The sequence below is a fragment of the Eufriesea mexicana genome, unplaced genomic scaffold (genome assembly GCF_001483705.2).
Source record: "Eufriesea mexicana isolate 0111107269 unplaced genomic scaffold, ASM148370v2 scaffold5190, whole genome shotgun sequence".
NCBI classification, from domain to species: Eukaryota; Metazoa; Arthropoda; class Insecta; order Hymenoptera; family Apidae; genus Eufriesea; species Eufriesea mexicana.
The window spans coordinates 4,416-27,892 of NW_016913149.1; the positions used below are offsets into that span (position 1 = coordinate 4,416).

The 23,477-nt window shown below is 38.6% G+C and overlaps 1 protein-coding gene across 1 annotated transcript in view; it reads right to left on the minus strand.

Annotated features, from left to right (window-relative positions):
* Window positions 1-325: 325 nt before the first annotated feature.
* Window positions 326-23,477, minus strand: part of LOC108551898 (uncharacterized) — a 35,021-nt gene continuing 11,869 nt past the window's right edge. The window contains exons 2-4 of the mRNA XM_017906242.1: window positions 2,552-2,667; window positions 1,442-1,772; window positions 326-643 (exon numbers count right to left, since the gene is read on the minus strand). Coding sequence (XP_017761731.1) covers window positions 437-643; window positions 1,442-1,772; window positions 2,552-2,667 — 654 coding nt within the window. The 3' untranslated portion in view covers window positions 326-436. The remainder of the gene's footprint in view (window positions 644-1,441; window positions 1,773-2,551; window positions 2,668-23,477) is intronic.

Below are 23,477 nucleotides of genomic sequence, written 5' to 3' on the forward strand. Positions count from 1 at the left end.
AACATATTAATACCTTATATTTCCAAACTATATATCCATACAGTTCGCTATCTATATATAATAAATACGATAATAAAATCGTCCTAAAATAATTACTATCGTTGATGATCTATTACTACAAACGATACAAGCTTCCATCAAGGCACTGTTAGCGTATAAACGAGTACTTTTAACAATAATATTAACGTTTCGACCCTTTCTATAGATGAGAACACTTCCATTGGTAACATTTTAATCCTATACGATCCGAAAATCGAATATTCCCCGCCTCGCTATTTCTATTATTACATTTTTCTAACGTTTTACATAACATTTCGTGGTTCGATCGGATCGTAAAGTTCGACGGATACTATTCGTTGTTCGAGGCAATATTCTTCATCGTTCGTATCGCGTGCTTGTGAGTACGATCTGTCCTGATTCTACGGCAACATGGATCTCAAGTCTCCGAGTCCAAGTCGTGGTCCCTTGGCTTGCTCTTCTTGTACTTCTTCTTCTTCTTCGGTTTCGGCATGACCTCGCAGCTGCACCCACTTCGCACCTTGATGTAATCCAACGTCCACATCGATCCACCCACCGTGTTCCCGGCAAACGTAGGGATCATGCGTTCTCTGTGCCGGTGCCTCCCATGTTCTTCCTTTCCGCCCTGTCGGTAAAACATACTTGTAAGTGTCATGTAAAACATCCTGAATATTTCTACCAAATTTTTATTACAATTAAACTAATTGATCGTGACTAAAGATGCTTCGTTTGACAAATGCCTATGAATTTTTCTCAGGAAAAAGCCACTGGGAAAGCTAAGAACGATTAGCTTGAGTACGAGATATATGAGAAATATCGAAAATCGAGTGCTTCTTTATTTCAAATATATCTCAATTATACTCACAATATAGAGATTCGGTTGTCAGTTACAGAGAAGCATTCTTTTACTCTCAAACGTTGCACATAAGAATCGAAATTCCTACTTTAACCACGGTCAATTACAATTTAGCCTTTTGAGCGCTAACACATATGTATTCAACAAAATCGTTCACCATGGGCTATGAATGCATATATGGGTTCTAACACAACCATTCAATCTGAGTTACAAAAGCATACATGCTGATGCTTAGCACACGTTTAACGTCGCACAACTCAGCGTTCAAAGGGTTAACAAATTTCATTTCTAATATTACATAGACCTCTAAGAACATACATAAATTCATATAAATTCCTGACGTCGAATCGATAATCTCAATCAACGCTAAACCTATCAGGATACAAACAATGGTTCCTAAACTTTTCGTTAAGAAAATGCCTGTCTTCGCAATTCTTTCTCTTTTAATTTTTCCTATTTTATCCCTTCGTCTACCAAACGCGTTAACAAACGCGCGAGAGGACGTAGCTAGAGGAGTAGGCGCAGAAGAGTCTAACTGAGAACTCGCTCGGACATTGCGCCACGTACCGTCGATCCAGAATTTTCAATGATAGCGTAAGTGTACGAGAACTTCTGCACACATCTGGACTGGTTAGTGAACTTCCGGTCGATGAACCTGCACGGCTTGTCGAGGACGTCTGGCCTGCAGGAGTACTCGAAGAACCTCTGGGCGTTCTGGTCATCCCGATACAGCTGGACGTACATGTTTTCCCGATTTCGACCGCCGACCGGTTCCACCATTTCCTCTACCGTAGGGCAGCAATCGACTGGCAGGCCGTCCTCGCCTCCTTCGTGTCGCAGAATCATGTTCATCTCTCGATAAGTCATCCGCTTGGTCGTGTCCTCCAAGGTCTGCGTCCTGAAACGTTCGAAGATGAGATTCAGACGAGGTTTCTGCCATTTTCGCGGTTAGATCTGACGGAGATATAACGCGTTCGGATCTAACCTCGATCGATGGGTATTTGAATGGATACTCGGAAGATGTCGCGACGTCACTGAGGAGGTTAGGTTAGGTAGGCAGGAGAGGGGATCGGATAGAGGAAAAATGGAACTGGAGGGATCATATTGGAGAATATGACATTCCATGAGTGTCATACTCGGAAGATGTCGCGACATCACTAAGGAGGTTAGGTTAGGTAGGCAGGAGAGGGGATCGGATAAGGGAAAAATGGAACTAGAGGGATCATATTGGAGAATAAGACATTCCATGCGTGTTCAAATGATACTAGAACGATAGAATGCGGTGTAGAAGTGGCGAAAAAGCCGCTCCCGAACGGATAATTCGCCGCTAATTCCGTATTCACCCGGCGAGTCTCTCTCGCGAGTCATTAATAATAATTAAGACAGTTTGACAGACAGGATAAATGATGGCGTAGCGTCGAGGCGCGTTCGGGAGATATACGGGCGCCACGGTTTGCTGATTGAAAATTGAAATTCAGCCGTGCAAAATAATGTCAACCGCCTTGTCGATAAATTTGCGAGCGCGGTGCCAAGCATGAACGATGCCAAGGTATTTCGTCTATCGCGTGATCGATCTTGCTCGGCGAACAGGTGGTAGCCATTGTCGAGGGAGCGTTTGTTGACACGCGGAGAAGAGAGAGGGGGGTGACGGGGGAGCGGATGAAAGTGAAAACTTACCAGCGAGAGATATGTCCTCTGAAAGGATGTTCCCTGGCCTTACGAGAGGAGAAGGATAAAGTCAGGTTGTTGGCGGCAGCAAGCCGCGGGCACAGGACTGCGGTCAGCCAAACCACCTGCAAGACAGAAGAAAAAGTTGAATCTCTAATTTATCGCCGGTTTAGCTCGATGAAAGTGGAAATCATCGAGTTTTTGGAAAGCCTTCGATATACTTTGCGCGACAATTGCAGTCGGTCGCAAGGATATTTCGTGTATATTTAATTTTTGTATTCGGTTTTTGAAGAAAATGTACTACTGCACGTAACAGAGTATAATTTTTAGGCTTCGATTAAATGTATTTTGGGACAAACAAATTATATTATTATATTATTATAAATTATATTAAACACATTATACTATTACAAATTATATTATGCTATAATCATGCACAATTTTTTTTTTTATTGTAACTTATTTTATATTCACCCTGTTGAGGATTTTTCACTTCTCGTACCAGGTAATTGAATGAATGATTATTATAGCGTGAACAAAATCATTTTATTCGTCACAAACGATGGTGTAGATAATGGAAAAATGAATTAAAATGAGGGTAGTTTACAGATCACAAAAATATTCAGGAAATTACTCATTTAAGTTAAAATAAGTAAATCAGAAATTTTTGTAGAATTTAAATATTAGATTTATTATTCTCTTCGCAGCTCAATACATTTTAATCAGTTTAATGAAAATTATTTCATTCGTCACAAACGTTGGTGTTGCTAATGAAAAAGGAATTAAAATAAGGGTAGTTTATAGATCACAAAAATACTCAGAAAATTACTCATTTAAGTTAAAATAAGTAAATCAGAAATTTTTGTAGAATTTAAATATTAGATTTATTATTCTCTTCGCAGCTCAATATATTTTAATTAGTTTAGCGCGTTAAAAATTATTTTTAATTAACAGAGTACTACATATTTTTATCTATTTTTATTCTACACTAATTTATTTATTTATATTTCTCACTTGATGGTCCCATTTCGTATTTTGTATTTGAAATAATACCGAAAATTATGACTCAGTATGAAACTCGTTATTTCCATTTGATAACCTAAACTTGCATCATGTACAAGGGCGAAGATTAGTATATTAATTCTCCCTTCATTTTATATCGACACAAAACCTACCAGGATCGGTCAAATAACCGGAGAATGAAAAATTAAAAGAAAGCAGGACTCAAAGAAAATATAACAAAAGAAGCTATGCAAAAATTAATCACACGTATATCGGTAGAAAAATCGCGAGATCGAGTGAGCGAAGTAATAACACAGAATTTAAGCTTCGAATAAAAAATTAAAAAACGGTGATTAATTTATCGAGAATTTTTAGTGAAAAACATTTCACCACCGTCGACGTTGACGCGATAATACGATCCCATCCGCGGCGGTGTTTTACAATTTCATCGAACTACTCATTGAGCAACGAGCGTGCATAAATCATTGAGCAACCAGTAGTCGAAGAAGGAAGCAACCGGTAATCTTTCTCTCGAAGCATCGATAAAATTGAATTAAATAGCTTACAGCGGCGAGCGAATCGCGCTTCGGCGATCCGGCTTCTAATTCCTGGCGACAAGATATATTCCGCAATTAAGCCGAAAGCGTGGAAGAGGGGGCGCGAGGGGGTTGGCACGGAGCGGAGGCGAACGCCGAGAGGCCTGTTTTGCATAAAAATTATAAGCCGAATTAATGTTTTCACCTCCGTAAATGCGTACCCGTGCTCATGTGCACTTCGCGTCCGATGCGTGACTAACATAGTGGTTTATTGCGAGTTAATACCGATCCGGTACCACCGGTACTTTCTCACGAGGTGGCTCTCGACCCGCCCTTGCGACGTGCTCAGCCTCTATGGAACGCGGTCATCGTGTCGTGCCCAAGTTTTTCCTCGTCTTGTCAATTTGTACTGTTAAATCTCGCTAATTAATTAATTAAATCGAGCGAAAGAAAAAAGGAAACGAAAATGGAGCTCGTAAAGCATGCAATGTTATTAGTTAGGGGTAGTACGGTTATTAATTTCGTTGCTCGGTGCGAGAGTCATGTCGCGTGAATTTCACTGATTTACTACTGTTTATATGTACACGTATTTATTTTATTTATTTATTTAATATTTGTACGTCGATTAATTTTATTGTTTTAAATGGAGCAAGAATCGTATGATAATTAGCTGGGTATTAACATTTAAGGAGGATTTTTAAGAAAATTTTTCTCCTCTTTGTCTGACCCATTAATTGATAAATATTAATGAATAAAAGTAGGCTATTTTTAGTATATTTTAGTGTTAGAAGTGTGTCCGTGTCTAGGTCTGTCTTGCTCATGAAACAATTTACTTTACTATCGAGAAGACCCACATGTTACATTCTTCGAATATCAACAGAACATAAATGGAAGTATTAAAACAAAATTCTCTTTTGTAATAAAAATTCGACAATTTCTATAAAATATCGAAGAACCAGGTAATCTATAAATACACCTAAGGTAATTTAATAATTTATTGTACCCTTTATCCATTCGGAGTACTCTATTTAGTGAACAGGCTACCTCAACGTGGAAATTTTCTCAGTCATACTGCACAGGCTTCTCCAAAGTACAAAGTACCATAATAGTCGGGCAATCTTTTGCAATAATTCAATATAAATCTACATTTAAGGTAACTCAATAATTTGTTATACCGATAAAATTAAAGTTAGACACCCCCTATCACAAGTCAGCCTATTTGGGGTTCTCTATTTAGAGAATAGACTATCTGGATATGAAAATTTTCTCAGTCAGATTGTATAGACTTCTCCAAAGCACAAAGTACCATAATAGTCAGGCAATCTTTTGCAATAATTCAATATAAATCTACATTTAAGGTAATTCAATAATTTGCTGTACCGATAAAATTAAAGCTAGACACCCCTATTCCAAGTCAGTCCATTTGGGGTTCTCTATTTAGAAAACAGGCTATTTGGAGATGAAAATTTTCTCAATCACACTGTATAGGCTTCTTCAAAGTACAAAGTACCATAATAGTCAGGCAATCTTTTACCATAATTCAATATAAATCTACATTTAAAGTAATTCAGTAATTTACTGTACCAACAAAGTTAAAGCTAAAGATCCTCTACCCCAATGGTTCTCTATTCAGCGAACAAGCAATCATAAAAGGACACACCCATCTCGAGGTCGAACTTTTCTCACTCGCGCTACTCGTGTACCTCCAAAGTACAATCAAAGTACCATAACCGTCAGCCGACCTCGTACCGTAATTCCACAAGGCAGCCTAACCCTTCTCTTCAGAGTCTCCTGATCGCGCAAGCACCAGGCTGCCGCCATGGCGTTTATCTCGTTCCTCGATCGATCTTCCCCGACGCATGTCGCTAGTCGTTAGGTACCTCGCCTCCACACCCTCCTCTGCTTCCATGTCCAACGAGGACAGCGGCAAATTAGAATTTCAACAGTGTCGCTCACGTTGATCTCTCTGTCCCGCGGTGTGCCCGGACCACGTTTAGAATAGCGAAGGGACAATCTCGCTTTCCGGAGATTTATAGAAATGGGACAATAAAAGATAGTCGGGCACTCGTGTCGCTTAATTAAGCCATCGTCCCTCGGGGTTGACCGGTTAACTAACTGGCGCCTCCCGTACTCGGCGTCGCGATGGGGCCCAAGACGCTCTCCGATCGGCCGGATGTTCACGCACAACGGACCACACACGGCGAGTTCTCGGATCCTTATCGGTTTGTTGCCTCATCGTCGGCCGGCCACCTCTCACTGGCAGCGCGATTTTAATCGATCCTTATACGAAACGCGTCATGCACCGAGACCACGACAAAGACCTAACGATATTTATCGCTGATTGCCGGCTCTCCAATGAGATACGGGAATGATCGTCGCCGAGGGAACGGTGCCTCTAAAGATGCACGCTTCGCATACGCGCGTGGGAGCAGGAATTTCAGATACTGCGCGAGCTGCTGCAAATTACGAGGAAGCCAGTGTTAAGAGTTACAGAGTTCGCCGAATTTCGACAAAATGCACGCTTAGGGGGGTCAGGGTTATCTTCTTGGGCGACGTGACGATACGACGATTTTATCCTCTTTTCTTAGAAAAGTGCACACTCGGATGCTGCTCTGGAGATCTAGGGTTGTCTCCATTTTACGACACGTGGATTTTTTGAATTATAAATCAAATAATTGATCTGTGGGGATGTAATGGTCTATATGAACATTTGTAAAACTGTCAATCAGAATTCCAATCTCGACCTTATCCACTTTGTCACCCACCTTCGTGAATTTTCTCAGAAAAATACATGCCCAGACGCTCTAGGGGTCTAGGGTCATATCCATTTTACGATACGTGGATTTTTTGAATTATAAATCATATAATTGGTCTGTGGGGATGCAATGGTCTACATGACCATTTGTAACACTGTCAATCAGAATTCCAATCCCGACTTTACCATCTTAGTCACTCGTTTTCGCGAATTTTCTCGAGAAAGTGCACACTCAGACGTTCTAGGGGTCTAGGGTTATCTCTACGTTACGTCACGTGGATTCTTTGAATTATATATGATACAATCGGTCTCTGGAGAAGCAAAGGTTTTAGGATATTAACGTTAAATGGTCTACATGACCATTTGTAAAACTGTCATTTAAAATTCCGTGCTCAATTTTATCGTCTTAGTCATTCGTCTTAACAATTGGTCTCAGAATAGAGAGACTTTCTTCCAAGATTCTACTGCTCTCACGTTGTTTGATTATAGCAAGTTTAGTGGTAAGCGAGATTTTTAGATAGTCAAAGCGTGCCTAAGTCCTTCATAGATGAGTTTTAATTTCTTTGTAGTAAGATTCGTGGTAAGGAACTCGAACCGAACATAAACATAACGTTCGAGAGACGTGGTTCTTAGACAGAGCTCAACATAAACACCATGGGTTAGACTTATGATCAATTTTCACCATGTCTTTCTGTCTCACTTCCGTGTTATTCTTCGATATGCTCGGTCAAGATTGCTCCACGTGTGACCGACCATGCTGCTCACTATGGCACGCGCCATCGGAAGTCAAATGGTAAGCCAAGGGGTTAAGATAGAAACTAGAGGAAGCACAGAGTGAAACGGGATTTAACGATTTTGCCAAATCTAGAAGAGACAAGCACAGAAAATAGATAGAATTGCGAAGAAAATGCAGATTGCCCGATATTTAATTCGAATTTTTATGTAACAACGAACGGTACCCCAGTTGTGGAAGAGCAAGTAAGAGCAGGCAGGGGTCACGAAATATCGAGTCATGCTCCGTAGCTTGGAACGTATGTGAGGTTTCCAAGATGGAAGCCACGAGGAAGTGGACAGTGACACGAGATTTGTCGATCTCGCCAAATTTAGGCGAAATGGCTATAAAGAGCTTGGAATAGTCCACTGCTAACATTGCCAAATTTAGACAAAGCTTCGAATAACTCAGACTAACTTCCTCAATACTTAACTCACATTTTAATAAAATAATCTGAAATATTGTATTCGTCAAAAAATAAATAGAAACAAAGTGTCTTGAAAAATGAAATCATGCTTCATAAATTGGAACATATGCAAAGTTTGCAAGCTAGCTCTTTGTGCTCGACGATTTTTTGGCTAAAGAGGAGTACGAGTCGAAAAATTTTCTTCACGTAGAATTATTCAATTTCGATACCTCGCGCACTGTTACATTATTTTAAATTTGATATATTAATTAATATCGAGCTTCGAAATTTTATCAAATGGTGACCTAGAGGCACCTCTCGAGTGCAAAGAGCTAGAAATTGCGAGAAATAGAACGTGTTCAATTATGTTAAATTTGGATAAAATGGCGGCTGATGAGATACATTCTCTGATATTTAATTCGCACTTATGTAATCTAACAGACGATGAAATATCACGTTCGTGCAATGGCAGGAGTTATTTTAGAGTATCGAGTGGAGCTTCCTAGACAGAGACACATAGAAGATTTGCGATGGAGGTGATGAATCTTTTTCAGGGATTTATAGCGCGAAAACCTGGCGAATGAAATACAGCGTATGATAAGAATTTGTTATACTTCGCGTTTCGTGTTAGTACTAGGTGGTAGGTTATTCGTTGTCGGGGAAACGTTAATTCTGTCATGACAGTCGTCTTCAAAGCCAGTTATTATCGCCGTCGTCTGTTTCCATCCGTACGTCTAAACTCGTGTAAAGCGCGACTTAACCATCCCATATAGTAACTAAGGGCTAAAATCATCCTTCCCCCACTGAATTCTCTAAATATACACGTCTGTGAAAATTCCTCTTCTAGTATACTCGGCGACAGTGGCAGTCAACACCTCGCGTCAGCGACACTGGCCATTAGTTACCAAGAACCCTCGAATCCTACACCAATCACGAAGCTCTGATAAATTTCTCTCGGAACGGAATCGAAGTTCGAAATTTAAATTCGAATTTTCGATTTAATTTATTTGCACCAACCGAACGGCATCATTTTTATTATTTTAATTCTCGATGATCGGTGGGCAATAAATCAAGCCGAAGCTCGGGAGGCTTGGAGTTGGGATAGAAATTACCTTCGACAGGCAAACATCTTCACAATCGTGTGTCAAATCGTTACTTTAAGGTCTCTATTTTCGCAGACATAACTACTCGATCGAAGGCCGGTGTCTTCATCCCATAAGTCTGACTTGACCCTTCGTGATCCACGTTTCGTCTCAATTGATTCCTTAATTCGGAATTTATTTGGAAATATTATTCAAAGTATTTTTATACTTTTTTAATTAATTGTGTATTTAATATATTAATAGATGTTTATTAAATTAAACTATCACACAAAAGTATTATATAAAGTTTTATATATTAAAAGTGAGAAGGATTATTTAAAATAGAATATCTAATGCAGCTAAATATGGGATTGCAAAGGGTCAATCGAATTGGATAATATTTTACCTTCTATTATATTAAAATTAGGAAGTTATGGATTATTACGACTAATATTTATTTTTAAAAATTACTTTTTGGAAATTAATAATTATATTTTAATAATTAGATTAATGGGAATATTAATTTTAAGAATTATGTGTTTACGTCAATTATAGTCACTCGAGATCAAGCATTTTATGGGCTATATTTTCCCCTGGGTTCGCAGTTTTATCATTCTGTTAAAATTGACAGACTGTCAACTTAAAAAATTCTTCTTCCAATATTTTTAAAATGCACTTTGGATCTCACCCTGGAGGCTTGTGTTTCTTATTGTTCATGAACGATATTTCTTACTGTTTTCAGTATAATTTCTTTTTACTTTCCCCTATACTATAATTTCCTATCACTGCGGTAACATGGACCATCACTAGTCAATAGATGAAGCTCTACAAGCACGAAAATTATTTTTAACAACCGAAACTCTTCAGAATTGTACGTCGAATCGACTTGTACTATTGTACTATAATTACACTAAACTTCCAAGTCTCCCTAAAAATGATACTCTATGAAAACAATAATTTTTCATCACCTAAACCTACCTCTAACCAAACCGAATATAATATCACTTCTACCTTGAAATTCTTCGTAATTCAATATACTAGTCAATAAATAAAGTTATTCACGAGAAACTTAGACATAGAACTGTTAAGAAGCTTAACAACCGGAAGTCTTCAGAATTGTACGTCGAATCGACTTGTACTATTGTACTATAATTATACTAAACTTCCAAGTCTCCCTAAAAATGATACTCTATGAAAACAATAATTTTTCATCACCTAAACCTACCTCTAACCAAACCGAATATAATATCACTTCTACCTTGAAATTCTTCGTAATTCAATATACTAGTCAATAAATAAAGTTATTCACGAGAAACTTAGACATAGAACTGTTAAGAAGCTTAACAACCGGAAGTCTTCAGAATTGTACGTCGAATCGACTTGTACTATTGTACTATAATTATACTATACTTCCAAATTTCCCTAAAAATGATATTCTATCTAAACAAAAATTTGTCATCACCTAAACCTCCCTCTAACTAAATCGAATTTAATATCACTTCTACCTTGAAATTCTTCGTAATTCAATATACTAGTCGATAAATAAAGCTATTCGCGAGAAACTTAGACATAGAAAATTACAACCGAAACATCAGAGTGTCTATCTTCGATAGGTACTCATATCAAAAGCCAAGGCTTTCATCGGTTTCTCGAAGCGAGGCAAACGATATCATTGCAATCTTGAAATGCTCGATGATCACTAGCCAATAAATCAAGCTCCATTTGAGTCTAGACCGCAGAAATTACCTTGAAAGCGAGACACGTGCACAATCGTGAGTCGAATGGGTACTCGAAGGTCCGTATCTTCACGGCAATAACTACTCGATCAAAAGCCAGCGCTTTCATCGCATAAACCTCTGTTTAACGAGTGAAACCGAGCACAAAGCGTACCCCAGCGGACACCCACGCGCGAATCGTCCATCCGGGGAAAGAATTCGCGCAAAGCACGCAGAAACTCGTTTGAAAATGAAAAGCACCACTCATTCCGGCTCGTAAAACACATTGTACCGTAACATCGTGTTCGTCGCGGGCACTGTGACTCCGTTAAATCGTATACATCGCCCCACGTAGAGTACCCGGCACTCGACGACGCATTTAAAGGTCCCTGCGCGCGTGTTAGGATCCCAGCCACGGCCCGAAACACGCTAATTAGCGTCTCGAATTCGTTGCGGAGAGCCGTCTTCCGGCTGATAATGAAATGCCCAGTCAGGAGGTATGCGAAGCGTATTTTCGAAAGTCGAAATTAGCCGGTTGGCTCGTTGGCAGCGCGCGTACACGCGATCGTCGTGAGATATTTCCACAAGAGACCACTCCAACCACGCGGTTTCGCAACCTCGGACCTCCATTCGTTCTCCATGACGATTGCGCTCGGTTTCGTGGTATTTTTATCCATCGCTTTATCGATTTGCTTCGGGTTCACATGATAAGCAGGTCTCGTCGATCATTGGAGTTAAATTGCCTCGAGGGTGAGGAAAATTTGGAATTTTTCGATGATCGTTAGTTAGGGTGGAGTTAGGTTCGAGGAATGAAAATAACTGATCGAGTGATGCAGAAATTAATTTTTCTAAGTACAGGTAGCCCCCTTACAACACGGCATCTTATAACACGGTTTCACTATAACACGATTCATAAATTGCGGGAACTCTCCTACAACACGGCATCCTATAACACGGTTTCGCTCTAATACGATAAGAAAATTGCAAAAACCTTTGTACTACGCTATACTTCTACATGAGCAGTGACGACGAAGAAATTTATTAAATTAAAATTGCGTTAAATTAAAATAATATTTTTGTTTGTTCCGTGTTGCACATACATTTATATTCTTAATAAAAATTAAGTTGTTTATGTAGAATTAAAAAAAAAATTTGTTTTTAGTAAGTTTTCGGAACGTAACCCCCTTTTTGTACTGGCTCTGAGTCTCATATAACACGGTTTCACACAACACGGCATTTTCTAGGAACCTATCTACCGTGTTATAGGAGGGTTACCTGTAGTTTGTTTTTGATGGGGGGGGGGGGGAGTATAATTTTGTGTCGATATGGCTGATAGTGTCATGGAAACCTATTTTTGAGCAATAAATGTCAAATAATATAATGTACGGTGTGACGTAAATATTTGGTAATCGCAAAACTGTGACTTTAAATATTAGTATTATTAGTATTACTATAAAGTTTCGTTCTTATTATTATAAATTTGTAAAACCTATTTTTGAACAATAAATGTTGTCAATTGATATAATGAATCTTATGGTATAAATATTTGGTAGTTGCGGAAATGTGACTTTAAATAAATTAAATAAAAAGGATTAATACAATTTTATTAGCACTACTATAAAGTTTAGTTAATAAAGTATTGTTATAAATTTATAAATTTAGATATCGAATATGTAAATATATCCTACACCCACTTTAGGTTAAATTTTAATTTGATATAATTCTGTCTCTACATTTCTGTCCCCCCTCAGTATTTTTCCATAATTTCGCTGCTATATTTCTGTAATTTTTATTGTTTTCCTATAGAAGTGTTAAAAGTCTGGTGTTCCTGATTTTTATTTCTAAATTTTTCGAAAAGACGCGGTATCGTGGGCAGAAAAATTTTTGGGGGACAAAGATTTAAGGCAATCCGCACGAGAAACGAGAAAAGGCTGCTGAAGTATGGCGTTCGGATTGCAAACTCGTTTCCTGATCGTGTGCCTCCGAAGGGATAAGGTTTCTTGCAGGAGAAAAAAATAAGAGTCGATCTACCATAAGTCACGGAACGGGAGGTCGAATGTAACTGGTAGTTTCTATGTATGTGCCGCGAGATTTTCGGCGGTGGAATTTATTCGACGCGAACTTTCAAATTAACCCCGTAATACCGGGCCCAGGGGAGGGTACCGAGGCTTCGATGAACTAACGCCATAAACTCGCCGTGTCTTCTCGTTACCCCCCATCGCGTTCAAAGGGTTGTTTGGGTTGGGCTCCCGTATTTGAAATCGCGAATTTTTTTACAGCAAATAAACATCTTTTATTTATATATATTTTTCTTCGATATAGTACCCACACGATGTTGGAATAAACGATTTGAAATGGTCATAAATTATTTATTCTCGTGAGAAATTTGTAATCAGAAATCAGAAATGTACCATAAAAATTAAACTTTTTGGCAGAAATACAATGATACTGATTTTTCCAATATTTTCTCCTAGATAATAAACAAAAAATTAAATTATTTTTCACCATGTTTTATACTTATGTCATTGTACTTTGTATCTAAAGAATTCTTGCCAGGGGTAAAAATATATTTAAAATATAAAATATATTAAAATATATTTATATTTTTCAAGAAGACAATCTTTCTTCTTGATCTTATTAGATTAACTCAAAATATCTATAAACGATAACAATAAAATAAGAAATAAAGTACCAAAATCTTCTCAGTCTAATAAATCAAGTTTTAACACTAAACCCACCAGGACCAATCGAAAAACCCATACACGGAAAAACGAAAGAGAAAATATTGAAAAATTCATAACACATAATAAATAAAAAAAAAGAAAATCCAAAAACCAAGTAACCAAAGTAATAACGAATATAGAATTTTTAATGAAAAATCTAAAAATTATTCAGACAGACAGTTATTCAGACTGTGGTATGGTCAGTGTGATTTCGATAAAAATATTCTAGCAGTTGGCAATCTATATTTCTTCTTCTCGACGATAACGCGACAGCCATGGGGAAGCATGTTCAATCATAGAGAGAATTCGCGAGTCGTAGCTTGAACTAACTGGACACCAATGTCTCCGTGTATACCGGGCTTACCTCGATACGCATCTCGATATATGAACCCTGGCGAGTAGAGCGATAACATTGAAAGAGACTCTGGTATCGGAAAGACGGGACCTATGGACGTGTTTCTTTATGCTACGTTCACGCGCGTGCACCCGCGTGGGATCTGTCTCTTTGTGCTTTGGCTTGCCGGTCGAAAATCACGATCGACTGCGTGCTATGTGCACTGACACCGGATTATCTCTTGCTGTGAGAATTTATGCGCCCGGGTCGACCGTTTGGGGTACGAGAAGAGGGTGTGTCGACAGAAGTGTCGCGAGGTCTCCACGAGGAACTTATGCCACTCGAGAAACTCGTCCGAGGTCATTCCCAGTGATAGAAAGATAGAATGCCACGCGACTAGGTCCATTAGTTCGGAGTAGCACGGACCAGTTGATGAGATCGGTTCGTTGAATTAGATATAAGGGATCAGAGTCGTAAAGGGTGACTGCGAGGGTGGCTAAGGGTCGTTCTACTCATTAGGCATTACGAAATGCGATTTGTTTTACTATTTTATTGTACCTCCGAGTTATTAAAACGTCAGTGACACGTAGCTGGACCTTTTGCCAGCTCCGATAGCGGAGTAGGTGATGCGAGTATCGATATTAAATATACCACGACCGGTCAAATGACCGGTGAATGGAGAAATGGAGGAAGGAGAACTCGAAGAAACATCGAGTAAGAGATCAAGACAATGTGAGCTTTTAACCTTTATTTAGAAGTTCGGAGATGATCGTTTAGGCTATGATAGGTTCAGTTTAACGATGGTCACAGGTATAGTCAACACGTTCTGTGACAAGCCGTTTTTGACCGACACGATCTCCAGGCCATTTGTTGTTTTGGCTAAAAATTGATATATTATTGCACAATATGTCATCACATCGTCGATCCATGAGTAATTAGCTTGTTCAGAGTAGGTATCACACCGTGCACCATTTATGGTACACGTGGCACTGCGATCAGTTCGACTGTAAAAGCCAGTCAGTTCGAAAATTTTCGATTAGTAAAAAGAACTAGAAGAGTAGTGACGTTTTGCAGCGATTGCCCAAATACGCCATTTTTATGCATCCCTTGCTTTAAAAAAGTCAACCATTACGTGTAATTAATAATTATCGTATATGTAACAATTAAACAAATTTACGTGCTCTGTTCTATACTGCATTTTGTATAATGCCTCATTTTTTAGTGGAAATATATTATTTTCAGAATTAAATTTGTCATAAAACATGTTTTCAGCGCATTAAATAAATATGTCTGCGTGTACCATTTATGGTACACGTGGCCTGCAGATCAAGTTTAACGTGTACCACAAATGGTACACGTGGCACGGAACGTGTTAAATAATAGTCACTCATTTATATTTCCTTCTCTATCGATAAATAAATGGTCACTAGGAATATTTTTCGAAATTGTTGAAGATAATAGCAAATATAAGAAATGTTTCTTATTATCGTAGGGTTAATCAACTAAATCGTTGACAGAAAATACGACAGATACGAGTGTTCAAAGTTACCAGTAGGTACCTGAAGAAGAAGATTAATTTCAAGTACAAGCGTCTCATCTCGATACTAAATCCTGTATCACTCGAGACAACCACCACGAACTGAAAGTTCCTCTAGAACCGCCGAAAACAAATATTTTTAAATACAACCCTCGCTATAGGGGCAAGCCCGCAGAGGGTGCGCTCGTGTAGACCTGAAGCGGCTCTTGCAACGTTAACCAGGCGCCATAAAAGCCGAAAGCCTTTTAACCGGGCTTTAACGAAGCTGCGAGAGAATTTCAGCTAAACTACGGTAATGAAAAGCAACGATGCGTTTATCACGCTCGGCAACCCGATTCGGAGTCTAATAGCCTCTGAATACCTCTTAAATCCCTAGCCGAGCCTGCTCTCGTCGCGAGAGCGAGCCTCTGGGACTGGAAACAGGATCGACCGGCAGACTTTTCACGATCTCTGGAAACCCGTGCGATTTCCTATCCGACTGTCTCTATTGGTCGAAACACGCTCGACTATCGCCTGCATCGAGCATCGAAATGGCCGCCTACAATTTTTGCTCTTCGGCATATCCTTGGCATCCTTTCGCGCGTAACGCATAACAGGACGACGAATTTCCAGGTCAGAGAATGGAATTCCGAATGATGGATCGGCTGGATATCGGCCGCGATTATCATACAATGTGATACGATCGTCGATCAGCCGGCAACGTAACGTTCCAACGCTAATATTTCCGATTTTACTGCGCTCAGTCCTGATCCGGAGGCGGTAGTTACGAGCGTGGACATTCTCTGCCACCATTGGTCGTGATTCTTTTTAACAGTGAAGCCAGCTAGCTCGCGATTGGACAGACGTACACGGCAATAATTTATAGGTCTCCAGGAGACGCTGGTTTTCGCGAGGCTGAAACCGCGCCGTTATATGGCAAATAACGCGAGACGCGCGAGTGCACGCGTCTAGACTATCGTAACAAGCCTGTCGTATCGTAATAGACTGGCGTTCATTTCGATATATCGACGTCCACGCTCTCTCCAGACGTGCATAAAAATTTTACGCAATCGTCGTTCCTGCTTCGCGACTTTTTTATTTTTTTTCTCTTTTTTTTTGTCGTCGGAGGAACGACGCGTGGAACGTGAGAAAATCAAGCGGCACGCCTAATTGGCGTCGCTACCAGGATACGAGGCGCCGACGATGCAACCTATTGTTAAAATAATTTCCTCCTTTATCTTTCAGCCGGAGTGATTTATTTCTAATGAAAGCCTGTTCCCTTTGTCTTCTGCCTACTTTTTGTCGCGTCGAAGGTATTTCGATTGAACGCTCTTTGCTGGCTAATGCAACTCTTTATCTCAACTATTGGAGCGTTTCTCTTCTTTTCCTTTCTTTTCGTTAATGGATGTTAATCGACAAGTGTCGGGTCGACACGGGAAAATCGTGGGAACTGTGTGATCCAATGACGAAGCGATTTTTTTAATTAAAACGTTGACTGTCATGGTGGTCATCCACGACCGGCGCTTGTCTCCTCAGTGGGTCCATGGTGGTCACCAGTATTCGACGATACTAATTTTTTAAATTTATATTTGTTTCATTCTAATCAATTTTCGAATATTTGAAGATCGTATATAAGTAGAGAACTTGGAATAGAAGAGTAATAATTTCCACCATTTTTCCTTTCTTTCCCCTATTGTTCGATAATTCATCATAATATTCTAAGAATAATGGAAATTTTATCATGGAAAGGGGAAATATTTCTTCCAATCGCTGACAGGAAAAATATATAATCATTCATACTCTGAACCCCCTATTGTACTAATCGCAACATCCATAGTTCCCTTTAAATTCGAAAAATAGGTAAATATATGTTCAAATTTACACGATTACGTTACTCGTAAGGTATACTTCGTGTGAGTAGAATACATATACAGTTGACAATATATGTATACAGATTCTACACAAATCAGTTCATCATTTTCCAAATTCATTTTTCCCCAACCCTAATTCCACTTCACTCGCTGATCCACCATTACGTGTAACGCGAATTCGCCATTTTTTCGTCAGCCAACTATCGCGTTATGTATCGCGTAACAGGTCGCCATGATCGTTCCAACAAAACCAACATTACGTAAGAGCTTATTATGACAAAACACCTGTCGGATGACGTAACTTGGAAAAGAACTGGGAGCTAGAAGATAGACCACCCCGGTTCTTCCTGAAGCTTACCCGGCATAAGCATGTAATCTCGATGATTTGAGCAGCGTTAAATCTCGGCAGCGGGAAATGTCAGTGGCAGAACTTCTCATTAACCTTTGACTCATCGAAAGCATTCCGATGAACCGTCCCGACTAGGCTCGGGGTCCACGAGCTTCACCTGTCTCACCTGTGTTTCACGATTCGAAAGAAGTGGTCGATTATGCGAGTAATTCGCCGCACTTTCTCTCGGAGCGTGCATATATTTACGGAAAATCGGCGGCTCGTTATTGCGCGGCAAATAAAAACGAAGGTGCAAATTAACGGTAGTAAAAGCGTACACGCGGCGGGACCAATTAGCGTAATAAGAGCCGTGAATTCGTGTACGAAGCGTGGAATCGTAAATTCGCGAGTGTAGGATAGAATATCGGATCGTCGATAAATCTTCAGGCTGAACGCGTTAATTGGCCAACGTACTTTTAACACGTGTTTGCTTTAACCCTGCTACCAAGCGGTACCGAGTCACTTTCGACACGATACTCGGGACAATGAAGCCAACAAGCGTCTGCTTGTAACTCGAAATCGGATATTTACGTGTTTGCGAGTTATACGAAGTAAAATTGTTGGAGAGTTCAAATCTCCCGCGCCATGTTGCTCGACGCTTCTAGCGACATCTGGTGTTTTCGGCAATTCTAATAGAACCTAACGGTGGAAATCACTTTCTTCTAAATAACCGTAAAGAAAGCACGGATAGTTATTCTGAGAGATTATCCCAGTGAAACCTAACCTATTATCCAACAAAATAAAATTATTAATTGCTAATATATTAAATATAATATTCCTTAGTGTTGTTAAATACGGTGAATAGGTTATGTTTTACTGGGATAATGTCTCCCAATCAGAATAACTACACGTGCTTTCTTTGTGGCAGTATCTTCCACCGTTAGGTTTTATTTGAATATCTAATACTTATGAATATTAAATATAATATTCCTTCTTACTATATATAATTTTATTACTATGGGTGGATCATTATAAAGCTGAATCACCTAACACGACCACTTTCTTTTTATTCTTTTCGTCATTTTATCAAATAATTAATTTAACCAAGAGTGAAAATATTTTTGACGCTATATAATTTACCCATTGAACACTAATCCAGTTATAATTGCAAATAATTGACGAAGTTATACTATATTCTGATGTAATCCTGTCACGACCCAAACTTCAAAATCTTTATTAACACATTTATACTGGATGACTCATGCTCGAGTCTTTGGGTTTACTTGCCAGAAGCTGGATGACGAATGAACGAGTTTTCAGACTTGTTACACCTCGTGACAATGTTTGGAGTCGTGTGATTTAACACCGCGGCGTCTTTGTCGGCATTTAGCATTAATCGCGACATTAATCTAAAGTAATTTATGAAGTAATCTTCCCCGAATTCTTTCAGAACGTAACTTTATGTCACGAGATTTCGCAAATCTGCCTCGTCATGCATGGGTTCGGCCTGGGTCGAGGACTCGCGAGGACGCCATTGCGACGAATGAAACCTGATGGACAGTAATAAACGAGGTATAACGTCTCGACGAGTTTCGACAACGTAATCGTCAACAGAGGATTACGGGATGAACTCGTGGCAGAGCTGCTTCGACGAAGCTCGTGTTTGCTGAACGTCGATGCAACGCTCGTATTATTAGCATACTCTTTATGCATCGGCCAAGAGGAAAAGCACTCGTGGCTTATTGCGGTGTATCGAAGATTTCAACGGCGGGCTTTCGCCATTCTCCGGGCCACTTTCATCCGCATTGTCCCGGGCAAGGTATCTCGTACAGGTGCGAGACGTGCCTCATCCAAATTTGAATTCGCTCGAAGCAGAAGAATAACATTCGTCGGGTGAACTATCGCTGCTAATTTTGCGTCAGAGCTAAAGTCATGCATGGGAATTACTGTTTCAGAGGTAATAATTATTATTTTAGAACTGCTGCGGGTTATTTTCGCGGTTACGTTATGCCAAAAATACACCGCGTTATTTCCAAACGCTACAGGAATAGCTCGATGCAATGAAAATGAGCAGAAATAGTTTGGAGATTGATTAAAGAAATTATAAAAATTGAGGTAATAAACGTAGGTATTAGATACTCCTGAAAAGGTTAGGAAATTGGGAAACTCGAGAATTTCGAGTTTCGAGAATTTCATTCTCGTCTCTAAAGATAGAAATTCTTATTTTTAAACATGGGAATGTTCCTAAATATAAAACGTAATGTAAATATACAAATTCGAATCTTCTTTAAAGCGAAGAATCCGACCTTTATCAATACCAAATATATGAAATAAGCAAACGACGAGCACAGCCTCTTGAAATTTTATTTTTTTCATTACTCGCTATAGCATCATCTATTAGTAGAATAATAATAATAATAATAATAATACATTATAATAAACTTAATCGACAGTGCAATACCCAATGATACAAATATAGAACAAAAATACAAAGAGAAAATAGAAAAATACACACCACTAGTCCAAGAAATTAAAAGAATATGGAAACAACAGGAAGTATATACAATACCAATAATAATATCAGCAACAGGAATAACACCATACACATTTAAAAAACACCTGACACAATTAAAGATACCAACACACATCCACCATGAAATACAGAAAGCAACGATACTACGTACATGCAACATCACCAGAAATTTCCTCAACAATATAAGTTAAAAGCCAAGCTGGACCTGACAATGTCCCGTCCAGCTGCTGGAAAACCCCGGGAAGGGAGAAGAAGCAACAACAACAAATACATTATAGTAATAGAATAATTTATAATAGTAATAATAATAGAAAATAAATATTCTCGTAAAACAAAATTAGTCCAGCAGACAACAATAATTTCCGAATATTCCCAAGAATTTTGAGCTTTCGATGACTTAAATTCTACAGCAATTCTAGAATGATCAATGCACAGGTCATATATCGGTAGTTATATGACAAATGACAATACAGTACCGAAGGTAGCTATCTACCCAATATTATACGGATTGAAATAATCTGATAGCTGATCATCTAAGTACTCCAGCAATTGTAGAATGATCAATGGATAGAGCAATTGTTGCTGACGACATTGACATATATCAATACAGTACTGAGTATAGTCATCAACAGACCACTGCAGCCGATTGATTAATCTGGTCACTGATGATTTAAACTCTATAGCAATTCTAGAGTGACAAAAGACAGATACGTGGTCTCTCGAGGTATAAACAATTGACAACACAGTACCGAGTACAGCAACCATCATTGTAGCCGTTGTATTAATTTATTCACTGATGATTTAAATGCCACAGCAATTCTAGAATAATCAATGTATAGTACAGTTATGGCTAGAGATATTAGTGAAATTAATAAAATTCAAAATTCGAGTTCGTAGGATTTAAAAATTGGACTCCAGCCGTATTCCACTGCTGTCCGAAAGAATATTCCCACGTTGCGCACGAGCAACTAGTTAGTATCCCTAGATGCACTATAATTCAGGTTGAACATTGACCAAGAGGAGAGCTGGTAGGTCTTACCGATCGTGGCCTATGATTTTCTCCCATGGGGAAGCAAACACGGGTTGGAGCGCATGACAAACGGTAACTATCGAGAGGCTTGTTAGAGATAGAGCAACGAAAGGTCCTCTGTGGTGAACGCTACTGGATGGCTTGCGCGTTGCACGAGGCCCTGCGGCCTGTTTAGACAGCGAACGCTTCGTCGTCTCTAGTGATTGACATGTATAAATATTTGGTTAGTCGCCTCACCGTTTCGTACCAGAATCGTACACGCGTAAATCCTGCGACACGTATCCTGCACACGTTTACAACGCGGCAATGAGCGAGGACCACATGAGACCGCAGGACACTTGTACCCTCGACGCGACCAATTAACCATTCTTGCGCCACGCGTGAAGAACCCACGCAAATGCCTGGAAATCTGCCCCCTTTCCCAGGGGTCTCGTTGAATGTAAAGATAGAAGGATAGAGAGAGAGAGTGAATTGGATTCCAGGGATCGAGGGTATTAGATCAGTCGACGATTTATGTTCCTTGGTATTACTTTATTTCCGAGTGGAAGATGTCTGAGGATCTGCTAAGATTTGGTTTGATGGAGAGAGATGGAAAAATCGAAAGTGAAGAGGTTTTCAGGGATCGAGGGTAATTAGATCAGTTTACAATTTACATTCTTTGGAATTTATTTAATTTCGAGTGGAAAGATGAAGAAATATGAATATGTGCTCATTTATTATGTGATTTGTTGAAAATAAAGATGGAAGAATTGAAAGTGAATTGGATCTAGAGATCGGGGGTATTAGATCAATCTACGATTTATATTCTTTGGAATTTATTTAATTCCAAATAGAAAGATGGAGGAATATGAATATTTGCTCTTTTAGTATGTGATTTATTGAAAATAAAGATGGAAAGATCAAAAGTGAATTCGATCCAAGGATCGAAGGTACTTGTCAATGATTTACAATCTTTGGAATTTATTTAATTCCGAATGGAAAGATGGAGAAATATGGATATGTGCTCATTTATTATGTGATTTGTTGAAAATAAAGATGGAAGGATCGAAAGTGAATTGGATCTAGAAATCGAGGATATTAGATCAATCTACGATTTATATTCTTTGGAATTTATTTAATTCCAAATAGAAAGATGGAGGAATATGAATATTTGCTGCTTTATTATTTGATTTATTGAAAATAAAGATGGAAAGATCGAAAATGAATTGAATCCAAGGATCGAAGGTACTTTACAATGATTTACGTTCTTTGGAATTTAACTAATTCCGAGTGGAAAAATGGAGGAATATGAATATTTGCTGCTTTATTATGTGATTTGTTGAAAATAAAGATGGGAGGATCGAAAATGAATTGAATCCAAGGATCAAAGGTACTTATCAATGATTTACGTTCTTTGGAATTTATTTAATTCCGAGTGGAAAAATGGAGGAATATGAATATTTACTGCTTTATTATTTGATTTGTTGGAAATAAAGATGGAAGGATCGAAAGTGAATTGGATCCAGAAATCGAGAGTACTCCACTTGTCAATGATCTACGTTCTTTGGTATTGTTTTATTTCCAAATGGGAAAATGGAAAAAAATGTTTGAGTATCTACTGTGTTATTCCGTGGTTCTGTAATTCGTTGAATATAAAGCAGGGAGAATCGAAAGTATGGAGATAGAAAGTTCCGAGAAAATATTAAAGGTGAATGCGAGAAGTTGATGGATATTGATCGAATTTTTTCATCCGTGGGTAATTAAGAATTTAGGAAGAGTGGAATTTCTATGGAAATATCTGAAACTCGGAGACAGGTAACTAAGAGCCTTGAAGCTGAATTTCGTTCGCTTCTGAACCAGGTGTGGAAACCGGTGCTTACGTAAAAAAAGAATTTCTACTACGTATCGTAAAAATGGCCCTTGGACCATTCATAACTTTCATTTACGAGCTTGGTCGACTAGAAATATTTTAAACGAAATGAAACTCTGAAATTTCGAAAATATCGAATTTAATTGTACCCACGATTATTTTCAATTTACAAAAGTGAAAAATGTAAATGAAAATATATCAGCTACTCTTTTTCCCTTTTGATTCTTTCCATCGTTCATAACCATTCATAACTTTCATTTATGAACTTGGTCGACTAGAAATATTTTAAACGAAATGAAACTCTGAAATTTCGAAAATATCGAATTTAATTGTACCCACGATTATTTTAAATTTACAAAAGTGAAAAATGTAAATGAAAATATATCTCCCTATATATTTCTTTTAATTATTTCTCGACACAGAAACAATATTACACAGAGGCATAATCCATCCACGATATTAACTCTTTGCACTCGAAGATTT